At 42.0% G+C, this 22,375-nt stretch overlaps 1 protein-coding gene across 5 annotated transcripts in view; it reads right to left on the bottom strand.

Annotated features, from left to right (window-relative positions):
* Window positions 1-22,375, bottom strand: part of cacna1db (calcium channel, voltage-dependent, L type, alpha 1D subunit, b) — a 139,416-nt gene that overhangs the window by 39,737 nt on the left and 77,304 nt on the right. For 3 of the 5 annotated variants that reach the window (XM_072449274.1, XM_072449275.1, XM_072449276.1), the window contains exons 10-22: window positions 13,910-13,984; window positions 11,375-11,459; window positions 10,242-10,268; window positions 8,379-8,539; window positions 7,410-7,635; window positions 5,654-5,861; window positions 5,008-5,128; window positions 3,932-4,046; window positions 3,801-3,858; window positions 3,555-3,615; window positions 2,619-2,745; window positions 1,552-1,681; window positions 1,303-1,362 (exon numbers count right to left, since the gene is read on the bottom strand). In XM_072449274.1, coding sequence (XP_072305375.1) covers window positions 1,303-1,362; window positions 1,552-1,681; window positions 2,619-2,745; window positions 3,555-3,615; window positions 3,801-3,858; window positions 3,932-4,046; window positions 5,008-5,128; window positions 5,654-5,861; window positions 7,410-7,635; window positions 8,379-8,539; window positions 10,242-10,268; window positions 11,375-11,459; window positions 13,910-13,984 — 1,454 coding nt within the window. The remainder of the gene's footprint in view (window positions 1-1,302; window positions 1,363-1,551; window positions 1,682-2,618; window positions 2,746-3,554; window positions 3,616-3,800; window positions 3,859-3,931; window positions 4,047-5,007; window positions 5,129-5,653; window positions 5,862-7,409; window positions 7,636-8,378; window positions 8,540-10,241; window positions 10,269-11,374; window positions 11,460-13,909; window positions 13,985-22,375) is intronic. The other 2 variants (XM_072449277.1, XM_072449278.1) reach the window with 2 other exon arrangements.

Below are 22,375 nucleotides of genomic sequence, written 5' to 3'. Positions count from 1 at the left end.
ACACAGAGGGTGTGGTCATGATGTTTACACTGACACATGTTCCAAGGCCAAGACAACACGCTTTTAAAGGACATATTATGCTTTGTTCTGGATTAACAATGACGTTTCTCACCAGCACTCCACCTCAAACACACAGATGACGAGGATTTCATGTGTAAAGAAAGGGAGAACAGAGCTCTGAGACATGAGTATCTGTGGGGATTCACTTAGAAAACTCATCAGCAGCATGGCCTTTATCAACATGTCCTAACAGAGTGATACTCTGAAGTGGAGATCATTTGAGAGGCAAAAAAGGAACGACTGGTGAAGTTTCGAGCTGCAACTAACAATCATTTTAATAGTCAAACCATTATTTCAATTACACATTTTAAAAAACAACAACCTTCTAACCAAATAAAGGTTGAAAAATTGTGACCAAAAATGTATAAACAATGTTTATTAATGACGAAAATGTGATTTGAAATAATATGATTAATAATGTAATCATATATTTTTATATAAATTTATATATATATATATATATATATATATATATATATATAACATATTATTATATATTTTATTCTTTTTTAATTTACCCACAGTTTTAAAAAAAATCCTCAGAATTTGTTAAAAAAAAGTGTCTTTTGTTTGTGTTTTAGAGTCTGTATTGTCCAAATAAAAATTACAATAATCAAAACTTTTTTTTTGCAGTGGATTAGTCAAAATTAATCAATTATAATTTTAATAGACGACTACTCCTGGTTATTCCAAAAAATCGTTACGGCTCGTTTGAGATGTTTAATCTTTAAAAGCACTTCCTGGTAAAAACAATGTATGTTGACATTTACACCAAATAGTACAAATGACTCCGGGGATGTTTTTGAGGTAAAAACGTTATACCACGATGAGTGATTTAGCATAATATGTCCCTTTTAAAGAAGGAGGATGAGGACATTTCTACTTCTAAAATATAACATGCACTGTAGCTACACAAACACTAGAGGAGGAGGGCATGGACAAGCAGACTAGATCTTCATTTTAATTGGTTGAAAACATAGAACATGTGACTATGGAAAGTGACAAACAACACAAATCGTGACGTGTCAATTTTTACTGTCGTAACAGGACAAACAGGCGGCCATTTTGGAGATTGTAGACAAACATTGGAAAGACAATGTGCAGCAAGCTCGATAGTGATCTCCTTTTACAAATCCTTTTACCTTGATTAGGATCTCAAAAGTAAACATACTAGTGAAGACATAGTCTGCATAGCCTATGATCTGAGGAGGAATCAGAGGACAACGCGCCCAGTTACTTTACCTTCAACAGGATCTCAACAGTAAAGATAGCCGTGAATGCATAGTCAAAATAACCAAGTATCTGCAAGAGGCAAGTCAGCATGTTATTCTCAAAACAGACACATATCTGAGGTTGTAGGATAGAACAAATAGTACATCTTATGAGTAAATGAACTCAACTACACATTCACATTATCTGGGTCTGTGTGACACTCCCCTTCTGATGATTCTGATTCTCCATAACCTGATTGACATGTGTAGAATGACGTACTATATTACGTGCAGAGAAGTTCCGGATGGGATCCTCCGCAGCCAGAGACACCGAGCTGAGCATGATGAAGACCAGGATGAGGTTAGTGAAAATCTGGTGGTTTATCAGTTTGTGGCAAAACACTCGAATCCTGAAACAGAACAGCAGAGGGTCAGAGGAGCAGAGAACACTAAGGAGAGGGTCAGAGGAGCAGAGAACACTGAGGAGAAGGTCAGAGGAGCAGAGGAGAGGGTCAGAGGAACAGAGAACACTGAGGACAGGGTCAGAGGAGCAGAGGAGAGGGTCAGAGGAGCAGAGAACATTGAGGACAGGGTCAGAGGAGCAGAGAACAGGGTCAGAGGAGCAGAGAACACTGAGGAGAGGGTCAAAGGAGCAGAGGAGAGGGTCAGAGGAGCAGAGAACACTGAGGAGAGGGTCAGAGGAGCAGAGAACACTGAGGAGAAGGTCAGAGGAGCAGAGAACGCAGAGGAGAGGGTCAGAGGAGCAGAGAACGCAGAGGACAAGGTCAGAGGAGCAGAGAACGCAGAGGAGAGGGTCAGAGGAGCAGAGGAGAGGGTCAGAGGAACAGAGGAGAGGGTCAGAGAGCAGAGGAGAGGGTCAGAGAAGCAGAGGAGAGGGTCAGAGGAGCAGAGGAGAGGGTCAGAGAGCAGAGGAGAGGGTCAGAGGAGCAGAGGAGAGGGTCAGAGGAGCAGAGGAGAGGGTCAGAGGAGCAGAGGAGAGGGTCAGAGGAGCAGAGGAGAGGGTCAGAGGAGCAGAGGAGAGGATCAGAGGAGCAGAGGAGAGGGTCAGAGAGCAGAGGAGAGGGTCAGAGAGCAGAGGAGCAGAGGTGAGGGTCAGAGGAGCAGAGGAGAGGGTCAGAGGAACAGAGGAGAGGATCAGAGGAGCAGAGGAGAGGGTCAGAGAGCAGAGGAGAGGGTCAGAGGAGCAGAGGTGAGGGTCAGAGGAGCAGAGGAGAGGGTCAGAGGAGCAGAGAAAGCAGAGAGGGTCAGAGGAGCAGAGAACAGGGTCAGAGGAGCAGAGAACAGGGTCAGAGGAGCAGAGGAGAGGGTCAGATGTGTGTGTCTTACGGGTTGGTGCTGCTGAAGATGAAGAAGGCGCTGCCCTCGGGGATGGGAGGGATCTTCTCTTTCAGGTTGAGCTCAGACAGTTTGAGGGGCCTGGGACCAGGCCGGACTTCGCGGAGGTCGTCTTCCTCTGTCACAGGACGTCACATCACATGGTAAATGTAAAACACATGGTAGATGTAAAACACACACATGGTAGAGGTAAAACACATGGTAGAGGTAAAACACATGGTAGAGGTAAAACACATGGTAGAGGTAAAACACATGGTAGAGGTAAAACACATGGTAGAGGTAAAACACATGGTAAATGTAAAACACATGGTAGATGTAAAACACACACATGGTAGAGGTAAAACACATGGTAGAGGTAAAACACATGGTAGAGGTAAAACACATGGTAGAGGTAAAACACATGGTAGAGGTAAAACACATGGTAGAGGTAAAACACATGGTAGAGGTAAAACACATGGTAAATGTAAAACACATGGTAGATGTAAAACACACACATGGTAGAGGTAAAACACATGGTAGAGGTAAAACACATGGTAGAGGTAAAACACATGGTAGAGGTAAAACACATGGTAGAGGTAAAACACATGGTAGAGGTAAAACACAAACGATTGTATCGACTCAAAAGGCACTTGTATTCTGGTTTACAATCAGCCGTGCAGCTTCATCTGAAAGCCACAAATCACGCTGTAATGGAAGACAGTGAGGTCAAAGGGCATGAAGGGCCTCATACGAATCAATCCAGTCATGTGCTTATGAGGGACTTGACCACCCTTTACTTGTTTTACTTTTCTACCATTGACCCCTTCTGTGTTTTATAAGAAAATAATACAAAAGTGGACAGTGCACACACAGAATAATGATGTTCACTTCTCCATTGGATGTGACTGTCAAAGCAGAGTCAGTCAGTCAGACAAATGAAGCTTGTACCTGGAGAGTTTAGAGCTGCAAAAGGGTCTTTCTCATCGTCCAGCAGGAGCTCCTCTGGGGTCTGGAGACAAACACGAAGAGATGCTTGAATCTACTATAGTTATAATCAATGACGTTTATAGATCATTATTTTAAAACAACTTAATGAATGAAACAAATCCGCTGGCTTTTGGCTGAAAACTGTTACATCATTAGTTGTAATACTAAAATTAGAAATCTACATAAACTTGATCAACTCTAAATCACCTTCTCACTGTCGGGGAGTTCCAGCTGGTCACTTCTCTTTTGGTCTGTAATCAACTCCCTGGAGATGAACAAAAAGACGGTGATTCATTTGCCTGTGGATGATTAGACTTTGACTGCATAAATAAGAATACTTGATGCTGTTCCTCCTCTTCTTGGCCTCCTCCTCCTCCTGCTGCGCTGAGTTGAGGCTCTCTGCGTCGGCCAGGTTGTCCACGGCGATGGCCAAGAAGACGTTCAGCAGGATGTCTGGTCAGGTCACTTCAGGAAATGAACATCGAAGTCATAAATACAGATCAGCCAAAACACTGTGACGCAGTCTGACATGAAGACCAGTTTGTCTTTTCATGATTGGTCCTTTTGATGAGGGGGAGGGGCTAGTGGCAAGAGAACGTTTCAAGTGTTAACCAAATCACACCTTGGTATCTAGGTAAGTTCTAAATGTTTTAGGCCATGGCAACCACCCTAAACAAAGATTATACTTTTTAATTCAAATATTTAATTCGATCTTGAAATAATCTCGACCCCACGTTCTGAACCTGTTCTGGGGCATCAGGCGGGTCATCAGGAGGTCCCAGATGATGTTGTTGACGAGTAAGCCACATCAAATCCTATATTCTACGTTCTCAGTCTGAAAAGGCCCTCCATGCGTTTGTGACCTTACAGCTTGTGTCATCGTAAATTACAATTTCGTAAATGTTAATGGTTGTTTTAAATAGTCCTGAACAAAGTGGCACCTTCTTATTTGAACTCCTCCAGTCCCATGTTTATTTTCTTCTTGCATGGTTTATTCTATTGTGCGCACAGAATAATCTTTCTGCTCACACATATAGAGCTTTGGATGTGCTCTATTTGAATTTGATTGATGGCTTCATACCCTTCAAATGCAGTGGTGAATGCAGATTTCTATTAGTTAGCTAACAAATATATCCAGGTATATGTCCTGACAATAAGAGGTTCCATTTTGCCGCCTGTTTTTGTTTTTGTGGTTATGGTGGGCGTGTCCTTTCCCCTTGTCAGCTGATCACAGCCTATTATCACAGCCTGTTATTTCTGCATCTCAACCTGTTCAAATCATTCATATAAATGCACTCCATCTCCCTTCCGTCTGCGTTCCAGCCACAGCCCTCCTCATGCATCTCTGCCGTAGCAGCAGAACCATCAGCCCCCTCAGTGCCTCGGCGCTTGTAGTACATTTGTTGCAGGATACAGTTTCCACAGATGAAGAGGATGATGAAGTAGATGCAGACGACCATCCCTGAAGAGGCGGGGCCACCGTACGCCATGATGCCATCGTACATGACCGTGTTCCAGTCCTCTCCGGTCAGAATCTAAAACACACAACAACAACCTCACTAAACACATTGTTCAAACATAATGATCTGAGAACGATGTTTGGGTCTCTCATCTAAAGTGTCTGATATTGTGTCGGTGTAATCCCTCATTCGTCCAGGCGTGTTCCATAGTAGAAAAAGCTTCAGTTGTATTCATCTGGACTCAGTTTGAAAAAAATAGACGTTTCGACTCTCATCCAAGAGTCGAGTGTGTCGATAGTGCTAGCCTATTCAGAATTTTAATGGGCAAAGAGGATTCTAATAGCCCATTAAAATTCTGAATAGGCTAGCTCGGTAGATACAAGGGGGAGTTTCTGTTGAAACAAACAACTCTTTCTACTTCAGGAAGGTTCCTCCCAATGGGCGGGTCTTACCACAGAACAGTATTAATATCGGAGTTCTCGATCTAAATTCTTTTATTGACAATGACTCTTGGATGAGAGTCGAAACGTCTATTTTTTTCAAACTGAGTCCAGATGACTACAACTGAAGCTTTTTCTACTATGTCTGATATTGTGTCACCTGGAAGACGGTGAGCAGGGCCTGGGGGAAGTTGTCGAAGGTGCTCCTTTTTGTGACCGTCTCGTCGAAGTTGAACTTTCCTCCGAACAGCTGCATGCCCAGGAGAGAGAAGATGATGATGAAGAGGAAGAGCAGCAGCAGCAGAGACGCGATGGACTTCATGGAGTTCAGCAGAGAGGCCACCAGGTTACTGAGGGACGCCCAGTGACTGAGGGAGGACAACACGTTAGTCTGACAGTTACACTACTGCGATCCATAGTTTGACATACAATATACTGATTTATTTGCCTGACCCGCCAGCCCCGCCCACATTCTGTTCGAACGCGTAAGGGTCAGGAATCGGAGTCAGAGCCAATGAAATCGTCGGAAATCCATTTACCTATCCAATCCCAGTCGGAGGTTTTAACGCGTCACACTGAGATACGGAAGTAGCTTTTCACCCCCCATTCCAAAACATTCAAGATGGCGGACTCGGCTCGTGACCGAGTGTTTACTTCTGCTCTCGCTTCGGTTTGAACAATCAGGAAAGTCCGCTCTACTTGCCATGATGAACGTGCGTTAGATGCAGTTATACGAAGGGCGTCATCGCGATTCAGGAGACATTTTCTGCGTTCGGGGACGGATAACGCGGAACGCGCCTTGTTGACATGGGTTACGTAATATCCGGTTAAGCGTGTCGTGTTTTTTGCGTCACTTCTGGGTTTATGTGATTGGTTCTGTCTCTGCTCTAAACTCCGTCTTTTTGTTGTTGTTTTGGTCTTAAAATCACGTTTCTTCGGGTCGGGTCGGGCTCGGCACTAAGCTAAGTAGCGCTAGCGCGGAAGTGGCCGCGGCTAATGCTAAGCTAACAGGCGCTCAGCGGGGCCCTGTTGGATAGTTGTATTGTTTAACCGCTCGGTTTTATTGTTTAACCGTTCGGTTTGTGTAGTGTAGAGTAGGGAAGATGTGTGTGATGTTGGTGTCAGGATTGTCTCCGTTTTTTTGCCTCCGGTTCGGCTGTTGTGGTGTTAGCTCCGGGGCTAAAATGGCGGTCTCGGGGCTAACTTAGCTCCGGGGCTGCGTTGAATTTGTATAAAATACGGCCGCCCGGACAATTTTTGATAAATTAAAGTTATTGAAAAGTATCGATACATATAGATATATCGCCGTATCGATATTTTGAACACAGCCCTAATGGCTGGTCAGGCCACTGATTTATACCAGTCAGGGTTCATTTTGCATGACGCAGGAGCACTTCTGGTAACAGTTAAATCACTGTTCTAGATCACAGCTCTGTGGCCATCACTAAAGACATTTTTAACTGCTTGTCTAAAATGAAGGGAAGACTCCACATTGTGCCTGAACTGAACTGTCAATACAACAGAAGTCCCGATCCGTAGCAAAAAGAGGCAAAAGTTGAATGGATGTTGACATTAGCCCACTAAAACACAAGTTCTGAAGAATCCAGAGGGTTTGTAATTAGAATGTAAAACTAACATCTGAGCTGAAGATAAAGACTTTAAGTGTAGCTTTCTTATGTTGTTATACTCTTTTACATGTTATACTGGAGAGGAGAGCAGATAAACGACTTCAATGTAATGAAATAAACATTAATACATACTTTAATACAAGGTTTGGCTTCACCATTCATTCGTATGTGACGGAACGTTTTATTTGATTTAACATCGGCGCGTGAGAGTTTGAGCCACGAGATAAAGATAATTATGATTCTCTGGTTGTATTTGCGTGGCACGTGGTGGGCACGTTTCCTCCTCACCGCGTGACCTTGAAGATGCGGAGCAGGCGCACACAGCGGAACACGGAGATGCCCAGAGGAGACATGATGGCCAGCTCCACCAGGATGGTCTCCACGATGCCGCCGCACACAACGAAGCAGTCGAAGCGGTTGAACAGGGACACCAGGTACGCCTGAAGCCCCAGACTGTACATCTTCACCAGCATCTCCAGGGTGAACATGGCCAGCAGCACTTTGTTCGCCACATCTGCCCCAAGAAGAAAGACACGCGTGAGAAGAGTGCTCATGTCAGTGTTGTCCTCTGGGAAATTTGTGCTGACACTGGCACCCAACTCATTAAACCAGGACCACACAAGGACTAAATAAAAAGATAAGCCAGGACTAAACCAGGACAAAACCAGGGCTAAACCAGAACGAAACCAGAACGAAACCAGGACAACCCACAGCTAAACTTGGACAAAACTAGGGCTAAACTAGGGCTAAACAAGGTCTAAACCAGGGCTAAACCAGGACTAAACCAGGACTAAACCAGGGCTAAACCAGGGCTAAACCAGGTCTAAACCAGGACTAAACCAGGGCTAAACCAGGACTAAACTAGGACTAAACTAGGACTAAACCAGTACTAAACCAGGACTAAACCAGGACTAAACTTGTACTACACCAGTACTAAACCAGGGCTAAACCAGGGCTAAACAAGGTCTAAACCAGGACTAAACCAGGGCTAAACCAGGGATAAACAGGGACTAAACCAGGACCAAACCAGTACTAAATCGGGGCTAAATCTGGACAATAACTTTATTGTCCACCATTGAGTTTAAAATAAAAATAGTTTCAAATACATCAGTGCTTATTTAATAAACAGACTGCGATTGGCACAAACAAGTCTTTGTACAACTTCTTCGTGGTTAAGGGCATTCTGTCAGTGATTACTCTAGCTTTTATTATTATTATTTTGCACACACACACACACACACACACGATGGTCAGGACCTTGTACTTGTGTGAGCCAGTTGGGCTGGTTGTAGTGCTCTGAGGCGATGGTCAGAGTGTTGAGGAACACCAGGATGATGACCAGCCAGTAGAACACCACTGACTTCACCGCAGCCCGGCACTTCCTGCGGCAGAAGCGGTTCCAGCGTCGCCACTGACGACTGAGGGACACATTTATACAAACATGAGTTCATATTTGATAAATCTTTGAAAGAATGAAGTAAATAAGCTTCCTCTTGATATTGTTGGGTGTGAGTCTTCCTCGCAATTCGATTCAAATTTTTTGGTCTCGATTCAATTTCAAAACTATTCCCAATTCAAAATTGCTTCTCAATTATATTTTGAAGCAATTGTTTATTCAGGCTATTTTTCAGCTGTGTGTGGTTAGTCAGGGCAGTCAAGGCAAGCAGTCATTGACCAATAAAATCTAAAACTATATTCAAGTTGTTGAAATGTATCCAAATAAGTCTGTTTTCCCCTCACTTCTGCTGCTGAAGCTTGGCTGAAGTCACTGTGTCTTTTAGTGGCCTCTACAGGCCGCTGAACAGTACTGCAGGAACCTTTGTTCTTCTTCTCCTGCAGCTGCTCAGTCTGTGGCCGTGTTCAGAGGCCTGTTCATGCTCCACTCTCTAATATCAGCTTTTAGAACCAGAGCGGACAGCAGCTTGTTTTAGAGCTCTGCATATGTGCTCTGAGGACCACACATCCTCAAACCGCGCTGAATAAACCTAGGACTATTCAATAGATCCAGGAGGTTGAACAGGTACGTTAGTTTAGCTCAGGCGTTCGCCCTTCATGTGGGAGACTGGAGTTTGAGACTGACTTTACGCGCAAATGTTATCCACAAATATATGTCTGCTTGCCCATCCGTAAAAGTCACTGTGTGCTACTTCTATATTTATTAGCCCATGTTGCTTAAGATACATTATGGACCAATTATTAAAACTTATTGCAGTGAATAAACTTATGTAGGCCTATTTGTCAAAGTTAACAATCATCAATATTGTCTAATGATTTTAATAGCCTATAAACAAGTTGTGGCTGTAGTTAGCACATTAGCTTTCCTCCACAACTCCGCAGAAACCATCGAGCAAAGTGATGTGACCTTTACTTTTGCATCTCCTAACAGAACTAGACAAAAGATTATCTAGAAATCAATCAGGCATTTCCCACGTTAGCAAGTGAGTTAGAGCTCCATCTACTGGCTGCAGAGTGAATTACAAAGGTGAGATAAACAATGCTATCTTGCCCCATCATGCTAACGTCATGCAGTTGTAATGAATGTGATCCGAGGCAGAAATGCTCAGAACGAGTCTGATTTATGGGCTTAAAACAGCACACAAGACCTCGGAGCTCAACCTAAAAATATCAAAGTATTTTTTTCATATACAGTACATGATGTATAGATACAACTGGGGGCACTGAAAGCCAAAATCATGTGTTTTAATTAAAGGTGAACCATGTCACTTTTGCAATGGCCACTTGCTTGTTTCCATGTTACTGCTTTGCCTGAATGGTTATACTAAATAATAATACATAAATGCAAGATAGATACCTGTAATGCCATACTGTGGAACATTCCGGGCAAGACAATAACATCTTCATGGAAACAAGCTGATGATGGAAGTGACGTAGTATTACAGCTATTTTAAGCTTTTAAATGTAAAAATCATCCAAATCATGCTTTGATCTTATTATTGTGTCAACTAAACATGCAGTGGGAAAAGGACATTCATTTGACATTGATCATGTGGTGGAGACGTGATTTGCAAGGCAGACATCAAATACAAATGTGGATCATGATAGACTGACATCATGCAGGGGGTGGAGCAAGTGACTGGACAGAGTCAAACAGATACTAACCTGAACTTGGACTTAGTGATTTTTTGACTGAGACCATAAAAAATGAGAGAGCACATTTAAAATACATAGACAGAGATAGACAGAGTGTAAAAATGACTCAACTTTTTTACCAACCCACACATTGCAATGGGAGTTTGAATTTTGTCAACAGGACAACGTTTTTAGAGTGAATACGTTTTGCCACTCCAACTATCACAAGTATCTTGAGTTGTGACAGGAGTAACAGGGTAAGAACGAGCTTCACTGTCCTCAAAGCAGTGCTTAGTGCTTGGATCAAGTTACTTATTCAGGCTAAAAACGTTTGCCCAGTTGACAGAATTCCACCTTCTTTCGCCATGGAACCTTCCTGGACCTGAGGGACACTGACACTCCACAGACACCAATATATGCTCAACACGAGCAACGTACATGTGATGAGTCCATGACATGTGCAATGATTCATACATAAAGTTAAATATCGAAGTTAAAATGATTTCCCCAGTGAATTCCACAAAATGCTTGAACATATATTAAAAAAAAATACATAATATTTGTCAAATTGGCATTTTAGATAAAAAAAAGTGCAACATTTTGCTGATACTGTGTATTCATGGGTTCAGTCACATGATTTAATTATTGCTGTCGCCATTTTGAGGACGTCGCTGTACAGTATGTTGCAGTCTAATGTTGAGACAATGCGAGTAAGCTTGTAGCGTTCATTAGCAAAGCCATGCAATTAACCTGGTTGTTTAATATGTAAATTAGCGTTAGCTGGCTGCTAACCTGGAACAAAGTGCTCACCACACTGTCTGGAGGGATTTCTGTAAGTCCACTGGTCCCTCCTGACAACAGCAATACATTTCTGGAATGTTAAAGAGTAATCCTTTGTTGGCAGGGCCAACAGCGCAGCAGCTTCTGTCCTCAAGGTGGCAGGAGCAACAAGTATGTCACATCACTTCAGACCCATAAATAGAATGTTTTTCTTTGTATTTATTTTTCAAGCTCCTAAACTGCTTTGAACACATGATCTTCAATTCATATAAATGTACTAAAGAAAATGATGCACAGGTTAAAATGAATAAAATATCAGCAAGAACTGCTTTTGGTACACTGAGGAATGAAGCAGTTTGTGAAGGGGCGGGGCATGTTCTCACCAGAGTGCTCCACAGCAGGGGGATTTGTCCTCTTCTCCGGGAACATTCTCTGTGTTCACTGACTCCGTCTCACTGGGCATGCTCGCTGTACACAAACAAACCAGCCAATCAGCAGAGAGAATCAGCTCGGATATATAAAGTTCTGTGCAAGAGTCCTGCTCACTCAAATGTATACGCAACCCTATTTCTGCTTCTAATCTATTCCCATCCATTCAGAATGATTAGAAATGATCCTCAAAATGTTGCATATAACAGGAGATGTCCACTGTCTGGCTGAAAAGAGTTCATATTTGAAGATTTCAGAGCAGAGAGTTACTATTGGATATTTGCTCACCTGTTAAACATGTAAATACTTCAACAAAGTATTAGTTCTGTGTTCAAAAACATGTTTTGGTCTCAGAGCTAATGCTACTAATGCTATAATGCTTATAAAGTACAACTTGCTTGTTTTGTCAAGTAGAATAGTTTCAAGATTTATTATGTAAAACATTTGCATTAGTCTCAAAACAACAAACTACATTTTAAATCATTTGTAAATTTTCTTAAAACATTTTCTACAATTATCTATCAGTAACTTGCTGTTCGCTGCATAATCTTTAAATAAGTATTTAAATATGTACTTGTGGCAAGTGAATTTCTTGTGAATATTATAAAACGGAGCTGGAGCACAAACAGTGTGAACAGAACTGACACAGGTACAACAAACAACACAAAATATGATCTGGGTTTAATGAGTGATGACAATTCAGAAATGATAAGATCTTTTGTCCAGTACTATCAATGCTGATAACAGCATTGATAGTATGTTGATGTTATCATGGATATGGACAATGTAAAAGCAGCCTAGACCAGGACATGAACTAGACCAGGTCTCTCTGACCCCGGACTAGACCAAGAGTCTCTGACCCCGGACTAGACCAGGTCTTTCTGACCCCGGACTAGACCAGATCTCTCTGACCCCGCCCTAGACCAGGTCTCTCTGACCCCGGACTAGACCAGGTCTCTCTGACCCCGGACTAGACCAGGTCTCTCTGACCCCGGACTAGACCAGGTCTCTCTGACCCCGGACTAGACCAGATCTCTCTGACCCTGGACTAGACCAGATCTCTCTGATCCCGGACTAGACCAGGTCTCTCTGACCCCGGACTAGACCAGGTCTCTCTGACCCCGGACTAGACCAGATCTCTCTGATCCCGGACTAGACCAGGTCTCTCTGACCCCGGACTAGACCAGGTCTCTCTGACCCCGGACTAGACCAGATCTCTCTGACCCTGGACTAGACCAGGTCTAAATCACCTTTAATAAATACAGACACTGCAGAGTAGAACACATTTAAAGAGTAAAACACCAGGACTAAACCAGTTAGGGTTGTGCATGTTTCACCGACAGAACCAAACCCATTCATCCAGCTGATACTAACCACTGAAGCTAGTCGCAGCTGATAACAGTGTGCTAATGCTAATGCTAACGTCCAGAGAAGGTCTTAACCAGGACTAAACCCGGACTAAAGCAGATTAGCCTGGATAGAGTATGACAGCTCCACAGTTAGTGTAAACCTGACTCCAGAGGCTCACGAGATGCAAACAGAACAGCTCCAATCACACTTTATTGTTCAGTTCATGCAGTGTTTTCTCTCTCTCTGGAAAGACAAGTTACAATGACTCGAATTCAGAATATGAACTTTTTTTGAGTAGGTTTTTTTTATTTTAAGTTTAAGCTGGTTTCTGTTTTTAGAACCGTAGTTACTGGTAGTTTAATTTTGTCCTTACTTTTTGCATAAAATAGTGGCTAGCATTGTCTCTTGCCAAGAGTCTCGTATTTGATTTGCATTTCTGTGTGGACTGTGAGGGGTTTTCTCTGAGTACTCCAGGTGGTCCTGTCCAAACCTGTCTCAAAATATGAAAATGGATCTCTGCACGCTGCACCTTTTGCTCTTGATGCAAAGCAACTGCAGAAATGTTTCTGAACTTGATATTCCTTCTGATCAATAAATCATTCATTATTTATCTATGTTTGAAGAATGGGTCAAATGTAGAGGACAAATGACCCGTGCACCTTAAAGGACACATATTCTGCATTGTTTTTCTTGTCCTTTAAACACGCTCGAGTACTTCTGTCAGGTGTTTCCCCCAGCATGCTGATACAAGCACGCAGTTGTAATGAACATGACAACAGAAATGAACCCGGTCTGCTGATGATTTGTGGACTCAGAAGCAGCACAGGAGACCTCCGGACCTCTACCAACCATGTGTGCTTTCTGAGGCTCAGAGGGAGAGGACTTACTACACAGGATTCATCAAAGCAGCATGAACGAAGCTGACTACAACTCCAAGTATGTTTTTGAAGTCAATTTAGCATAAAGTAAACCTCGTTAAATGCTTACTCGTTTTAGTATGTGTAATACATACAAATGATGGAAAAACATATGAAAATGGAATGAAAAGACAAATAGCAACATGCAAAGCAGAACGAATGCAAAATGCAGAGGGAGTGACGGAGGAGGGGAGTAAGAGCGATGGGCGTCCCAAGTTTTACCCTGTGTCTCTGTGGACTGAGAGAACCAGCCAAACCTCCCTCGCTTCTTCTGGGTGAGCTGAGCAAAAGTCAGCCCTGCACGGGTCAAACAATTGAGCAGCAGTGGAAGACAGGGAGAAGGAGAGCGGGAGAGAGGCAGAGAAAGAAAGAGAGAGGGAGGAGACGGCCCAACAGTTAAAAGTTACATACAGACTGGCCACATTAAAGCTTTAAATTTGACAAAGATAAGAACAGGTATAATGGCATTTGTTCTTGAGACACTGAGACATAATGTGAGTGTCAATGTTGTTTTGCTACTTCTCGATAAGGGAGAAGACCGGACCAAAAAGGAGTGAACAACAGCAGAGATCAGCAAAAGGAAGTGAAACGATAAGTCACACAAAAAGGCCCTTTCCAAAGCTGCTTTCTCTCTCTTTTCCAGTCCACATTTTACGCTTACCCTGAAGAAGTTGCAACGTTAAGATCTCTGAAACGGTGAGAGCAGTGAGGAGAAATTATGAGCTCAGTCAGCATCGGAGCAGACTTAACAGAGGTGAGCAGGATTAAGGAAAGCAAAAACTGTGCCGAGACATAATATGCCTTTATTTGCTTTCATCACGTACGAGATTACGAGTGTTTGACACATGACATTACATAATTTATACGACAGTGGAATTTAAGTAATAAACACACCGTAATCATCCTCTGTGACCTTAAACAATAGATGGTGCGATATCACTAGCGCCACAATGTGTGGAGAACTGATATTAATATTAGACTTTAAAATAGGGCATTTAACACTGTTAGTCCTGAACACTCGCAATACTGACCTAACCTAATACTGATGTGCAATTCCGTCATATGTGCAATTGTTGTTGGAATTCATGTGCAATTACTGTGAAATTCATGTGCAATCTATGTGCCGTCGTGACACATGTGTGCAATTACTGTCGTGATCACATGCAATGGTATTTATGTATTTATTTATTTATTTGTCTATGGGAGTTTTTGTTTATAGGAGATCTTCTACTGAAAGTGTTTTTCAAACTTCCTATAAGTGATCTGTTCTTTTCTTCTGTATCTACCTCTGTATCTTCCTGCGTTGCACCAATGAAATTTCCTCATGTGAGACAATAAAGGAATATCTTATCTTAACTTGTGTTATTATATATATACATGTGTGAGTATTAATATAAATATCTCTTATCTTGATATTTATTGTATGCCCACTACATTAGGCTACTATATACTACTCACTTTATATTATTGTTATAATTGTATATTTAATATTAGAAAAAGCCAAAATGTTAAAGCCGTTAAATGTTAACGTTTTTTTTTATCATAATAAGACACAATAACCAAATACAAAAACATTTTACATTGCCAAATATATATGTATGATTCGTTCCAAAGTTTTGAGGGGTGGTTCTGGTGTAGGTGTAGTCCAGGTGTGGTTCTGGTGTAGGTGAAGTCCAAGTGTGGTTCTAATGTAGGTGTAGTCCAAGTGTGGTTCTGGTGTAGGTGAAGTCCAGGTGTGGTTCTAATGTAGGTGAAGTCCAGGTGTGGTTCTAATGTAGGTGTAGTCCAGTTGTGGTTCTAATGTAGGTGTAGTCCAGGTGTGGTTCTAATGTAGGTGAAGTCCAGGTGTGGTTCTAATGTAGGTGTAGTCCAGGTGTGGTTCTGGTCTAGGTGTAGTCTAGGTGTAGATAGGGTCTAGGTGTAGTCCAGGTGTGGTTCTGGTTTAAGTGTAGTCTAGGTGTAGATAGGGTCTAGGTGTAGTCCAGGTGTAGTAAAGTCCAGGTGTTAGTCGGTGTAGTGCCAGATGAAAGTACACTATCATTAATAAAACAACATTGAATTATCACACAACAATACAAATATACTAGGTTAGGTTCAAATATTAGACTCTCCAGAAACATCCTTCAGTAAATAGTTGTATTTGAATTGATCGGTCTGACACTGAAACTACAAGAAAATAAACCTCCCCTAGTTTGCATTCTTCTCCTTCAAGGTCACATTGGTTTTACATAAAGTCAAAAGAGCCAGAGTATATGGTCTGGAGAAGGATAACAGACAACATAAGACTCTAACATGGAGGCAGTACTTCTGCTCACAGTGGCATCATCAGGTGAGCGCTGCATTTGACTTTTTCTTTTGGTTTTCAACAAACAAATACAATGCCAACAATCCTGGTCGGCCATTTTTATAGCTTTGTTTGAATATAGTATTAAGAAGTCCATTTGCGCCGAGACATAATATGCCTTTATTTGCTTTCATCACGTACGAGATTACGAGTATCTGACACGTGACATTACATCATTTATACGACAGTGAATTTTAAGTAATAAACACACCGTAATCATCCTCTGTGACCTTAAAACAATAGATGGTGCAATATCAGTACCGCCACAAAGTGTGGAGAACTGATATTATTTTAGACTTTAAAATAGGGCATTTAACTTGTGTTATTATATATATGTGTGAGTATTAATATAAATATCTCTTATCTTGATATTTATTGCATGCCCACTACATTAGGCTACTATATACTACTCACTTTATATTATTGTTATAATATTGTATATTAGAAAAAGCCCTGACAGGAGAACTCCTGTAATGAGACCAAAATGTTAAAGCCGTTAAATGTTAACGTTTTTTTTGATAAACGAATACAAAAACATTTTACATTGCCAAATATATATGTATGATTCGTTCCAAAGTTTTGAGGTGTGGTTCTGGTGTAGGTGTAGTTCAGGTGTGGTTCTGGTGTAGACCAGGTGTGGTTCTGGTGTAGGTGTAGTTCTAATGTAGGTGTAGTCCAGGTGTGGTTCTAATGTAGGTGTAGTCCAGGTGTGGTTCTAATGTAGGTGTAGTCCAGGTATGGTTCTAATGTAGGTGTAGTCCAGGTATGGTTCTAATGTAGGTGTAGTCCAGGTATGGTTCTAATGTAGGTGTAGTCCAGGTGTGGTTCTAATGTAGGTGTAGTCCAGGTATGGTTCTAATGTAGGTGTAGTCCAGGTGTGGTTCTAATGTAGGTGTAGTCCAGGTATGGTTCTAATGTAGGTGTAGTCCAGGTGTGGTTCTAATGTAGGTGTAGTCCAGGTATGGTTCTAATGTAGGTGTAGTCCAGGTATGGTTCTAATGTAGGTGTAGTCCAGGTGTGGTTCTAATGTAGGTGTAGTCCAGGTGTGGTTCTAATGTAGGTGTAGTCCAGGTGTGGTTCTAATGTAGGTGTAGTCCAGGTATGGTTCTAATGTAGGTGTAGTCCAGGTGTGGTTCTAATGTAGGTGTAGTCCAGGTGTGGTTCTAATGTAGGTGTAGTCCAGGTGTGGTTCTAATGTAGGTGTAGTCCAGGAGTGGTTCTAATGTAGGTGTAGTCCAAGTGTGGTTCTAATGTAGGTGTAGTCCAGGTGTGGTTCTAATGTAGGTGTAGTCCAGGAGTGGTTCTAATGTAGGTGTAGTCCAAGTGTGGTTCTGGTGTAGGTGTAGTCCAGGTGTGGTTCTAATGTAGGTGTAGTCCAGGTGTGGTTCTGGTTTAGGTGTAGTCTAGGTGTGGTTCTAATGTAGGTGTAGTCCAGGTGTGGTTCTAATGTAGGTGTAGTCCAGGTGTGGTTCTGGTTTAGGTGTAGTCTAGGTGTAGTAAAGGCGAGATCCAGGTATAGTCCAGGTGTTAGTCGGTGTAGTGCCAGATGAAAGTACACTATCATTAATAAAACAACATTGAATTATCGCACAACAATACAAATATACTAGGTTAGGTTCAAATATTAGACTCTCCAGAAGCAGCCTTCAGTAAATAGTTGTATTTGAATTGATCGGTCTGACACTGAAACTATAAGAAAATAAACCTCCCCCAGTTTGCATTCTTCTCCTTCAAGGTCACATTGGTTTTACATAAAGTCAAAAGAGCCAGAGTATATGGTCTGGAGAAGGATAACAGACAACATAAGACTCTAACATGGAGGCAGTACTTCTGCTCACAGTGGCATCATCAGGTGAGCGCTGCATTTGACTTTTTCTTTTGGTTTTCAACAAACAAATACAATGCCAACAATCCTGGTTGGCCATTTTTATAGCTTTATTTGAATACAGTATTACGAAGTCCATTTATCTTGGGTGACGACATTATTCTATCCCTGTAGTGATAAAATGAGATTGCTGCAGATTTAACACTGTGGTTGAATAAATGTAGAGGTGAAATGGAATGCCACAAATGGAGACAATCAGAATATCATAGGGTTAACGCTCAAGTTACACATTTATCTAATCTAAGTACTGGCCTATATTCTTTCTATCTTTTATTTGTTCAACTAGGAATTTGAAGTTGTTATGATAAGCAACACAATTCTGATCAGACCTGTCATGATAATTACTATAACAACTTATCATTCGATAGCTCAAAACATGCACAATGATATTTTGAGTAGCGACAGCGACTGAGTGACTGACAGCTGCTGCAGCCTGAGATAACAGCGGACCACCTTTCGTGCCACGACCCACCTGGACCCGAGCCTCTGACGCCAAACTGTGGCCTTAACCGCGCTGCCGTCGTGTCTGCTATTATAGGATTTAATAAGAAACAAGCAGTGCACACACAGAGCAACGAGCGAAGCAAGAGGAGCTGCAGTGACTCGCTCCTCGTTCTACTCCGACATTCACTCGTTCTTGAGCTCGTCCCCCTCTGCATGAGGGGAAGGGTTTTTTGAATTAACAACAATAAGCCAACCACATTGCTGCATTCACTGACTGTGGCCGCTGTGGCCAAAGGAAAGTCAGAGGTGCAGAAGCAGATTCCCCATCACAGCCCCCATGAGCCCCCATGTCTGGGGGCTCAAGGCAAATTTGAGTTTGGGGCCCTGTTGTTGTTGTTGTTGTTGCTGTTGTTCAAATGTATGTATTCGTCTGTTTCCATTATTCATGAGAAGAACCTTAGTTGGGGTTGACTGTTGCACGTTTTGCATTGTGGCCTCCAAGTCACGCCGGACGCCTCTAGTTGGACGTCTGTACATTTGAAGCTAAAGGCTCTGGATGTACGTCCTGGACGCACGTCCTGGACACGTCCTGGACGCACGTCCTGGACACGTCCTGGACGCACGTCCTGGACACGTCCTGGACGCACGTCCTGGACACGTTCTGGACGCGCGCTTGAGGAGCAGTTGCACCGATGTGTCTGTTCTGTGTAATTCATGGCTCTATTAAAATATGTATATATGGTATTGCTTGCTGCTTGTGAGAGTGACCAGCTTAAAGGTTGAATGGATGATTTTTTGGGCTCATTTCCTCATTTGTCTCATTTCCTCGTGGCGTGGACTGCCGATTAGTCCTGCCACGTATCAATCATAAAACGTACCTACCGCCTGCGTTCTCAAATCGCCGAAAAATCATCCATTCAACCTTTAATCTGTGAAAACAATGATATTTACGCTGATGCAAGTACTTCCTATGTACGGAACACTGATATTTGCAGGATGCAGGGACAGCTCGATTACTCATTGCGCTTGTCTAAAAGTGAACCAGAAAAGTGATTCTGCAGCAGAGCTTTGATGGGTCTTAAGTACAAAGTAAACCTATTCAAGAGATACTTTAGTCTACCTCACCACACAGACATATTATCACCCCAAAGAACGAGAAAAGTCCAGCTGATATTGACTGATGCCTGTCCATGTTGTGATACAGCACTCTATGTAAGTTCAAGAGCTCTTTAATTGTAGCAGTTTTACTGATTATTTCCTAGAATTATTGCATAGCAATATAAAATGCCACGCCCAATAATATCGAGGCAATATATCGTCTGTGAAAACTGATTGATTGTGTCAGGCCAAATTCTTATTATTTCAGATTTGACATGCAACTTTTCCATTGGTATATTTCTCATGGCAACAGCAAAGGCACGGGCAGAGCAGTCACATTCACATTTGAGCTATTAAGGCATATACATATGCATATACATATACATATACAGTCATGATATACTGCTGCCTATGGATCTAATCTAAAGGGGCCTGATCGCAGTCATCTGAGACTTCGTTTTAGTTGCATCTGTTAGTAAGTAAAACTAGGAAGTTCTCCAATGGTTAAATCTAATTATTTACATATGTTGATCATGTGTGTGATGGGTTGATATTTAGTTTAGTCTTAATTTGTCAGGGACCATGTACAAAATCATTCATCTTCAAAAGAGAAGATGATCTGCACCAGATTTAGTTCCTTCTACTTTTCCCTCTGCAGTAATAAAAGTACACATTTCATTACAATTACAGCACGTTACATTTCATTATTAACATTAGCTCAGTAAAATACACTATAATACAAATCCATTTCTAAAAGGATATTTTCGGCTGCTGTGGAGCGGGTCGATAGTATGTATGCATACTTCATTTAAATAATGTAATACCTTCATAATGCTTTCACCACATCTTTCCACATTTATGTGGTCTTCCATACTAAGCATCTACCTCTTGTTGACAAGAGTTATGCTGACAAAGATACATTTGGGTTAGTTATAGACTTTAAACCATGATGACTAGCCTAACAGTCGTCCCTGCTCCTCTCTCAGCCCTGGCTTCAGCCTCTCGACAGTTTCACTTTGTCTATGAGCTGAAGACTCATGCGGAGGCACGAAGCTACTGCAGACAGCACTACACCGACCTGGCCACTGTGCAGAACATGGAGGACGCACTCACCCTGGACAAGATGGTAGACCGTAGCAGACTGCTGAATCCAGATGGAAACCATTATGTAAGTATAGATATAATAGTGGAAGTGGGACTAGGGATGGAAGCTTTGGTTGTAGAATTAGTAGTAAAGTAATATCAGTAGTAACAACCGTAACAGTAGTAATAGAAGCAATTCAATTCAGTTTATTTGTACAGCACAATATCAGGGCACAGTATGTGGCTGAGGAAGGAACAGATAACGAACATAATTGTGAAATAACTTATGATGCCAGAAAAATGTCATTATTAATTAATTTATATTACCAAGAATAAGTAGTTGTGGTAGTAGTGATACAAGTGATACTAGTAGAAGGAGAAGCATTCTAGAGTATTAAGTATTGATTACTCAACACAAGTGTTTTTAAAGACTTCAGATCACAGAAGATCTTGTGTGATACTTTACAGCATGCCTGGATCGGGCTTTATGATGACATCAACACTTGGGGCTGGTCTCTGTCTGACCCAGCCTACTACAGCGAGGGTCAGGAGAACTACAGGAACTGGATAAGTTGGGAACCAGGGAACCAGGGGGCAAACCAGTTCTGTACCAGGATGGACTGGGATGGAGCCTGGAGAGACGTCCGTTGTGAAGCCCGATACTCCGCCATCTGTGTCAATCTGACAGGTGAGTCTAACAATTTAAATCTGCTATGGGATAAAAATAACAATAAGCTATAAAATAAAAAATAAGAATAAAAACTTTGGCAAGAAGGAACAGTCGGGAGCAGTAAAAGATACAGTAACTATTACTTTTACATTTGCAGTTAAAGAGAGAGTGTACATTTGTAGTGTTACCTGCTTATTGGTCAGTTTGAACTTGACCTTCCTTGTGCTATGAGTCCATCCATCCATGTTAAGTGGTGATGACTTTAATTGCCTAATAACAATACATACTAGATATTAGTATTAACAAATACATTGAGACCCTCAAGTGGTACATAGTTTATTATGGTATTTAACTTGGTATTCAACAAATAGCCTGATGTTTTAGGTATATTTATTTTGTTATGAACACAATTTCACCCTAACTATTTTTCATAGACAATATTGTATCAAGTAATTAAGTGCACTAATGTATTAATAACTGGCTGGCTTTAGTCACTTCCTGTTGTTTTTTATTGTTGTGGCGTGGTCCTTGCTAGTGAAAATCTTTTTAACCTCAACCCATCAGAGTGCCTTGTTTTTTTTAATCTGCAACTTGTACATCCTTGGCAGACTTAAATGTGTATTTAGTTTTGTTTATTTGACATTTGCAGTTAAAAACCATGTTGGGAAGACGACAATTGTGGCCTAAATCATGCAGATTATGCTGTAGCGGGTTCCGAGCTTTATTGACTCCTTGTGTGGTTATATCCCAGGATCTTCTGAGACCTTGGTGCGCACTAACGCCACCTTCACTTGGGAGGAGGCACAGCTGCACTGCAGGCTGCACCACACGGACTTGGCCAGTGTGAGAGACGCAGCACAGAACAGCCAGCTCCGAGCCCTGGTCCCCTCCGGCATGGTCTGGATCGGCCTCCGGAGGCAGCCCTGGAGGTGGCTGGACGGGACCAATGCCACCTTCCTTTACTGGAAAACCCAAGACCTGGTGGAGCCCAACAACTTGAACGGGAAAGAGTCCTGTGTGGCAGCAAACTTTGAGTACGCAGGAACATGGGAAGACTGGAGCTGTGACTTCAAAAAGGCTTTCATCTGTAACAATTGGCCTGGTTTGTATTCTATGCTACAAAAAGCTAAGTTATATCAACTTGAATTCACAATTAGTTTAAAC

Source organism: Eucyclogobius newberryi, unplaced genomic scaffold, assembly GCF_026437365.1.
Source record: "Eucyclogobius newberryi isolate DKJ021-1_F unplaced genomic scaffold, fEucNew1.0.hap1 SCAF_17, whole genome shotgun sequence".
Classification (NCBI taxonomy): Eukaryota; Metazoa; Chordata; class Actinopteri; order Gobiiformes; family Gobiidae; genus Eucyclogobius; species Eucyclogobius newberryi.
The sequence above is the reverse complement of the archived record's forward strand: the minus strand, read 5'-3'. Positions and strand labels throughout refer to the sequence as shown.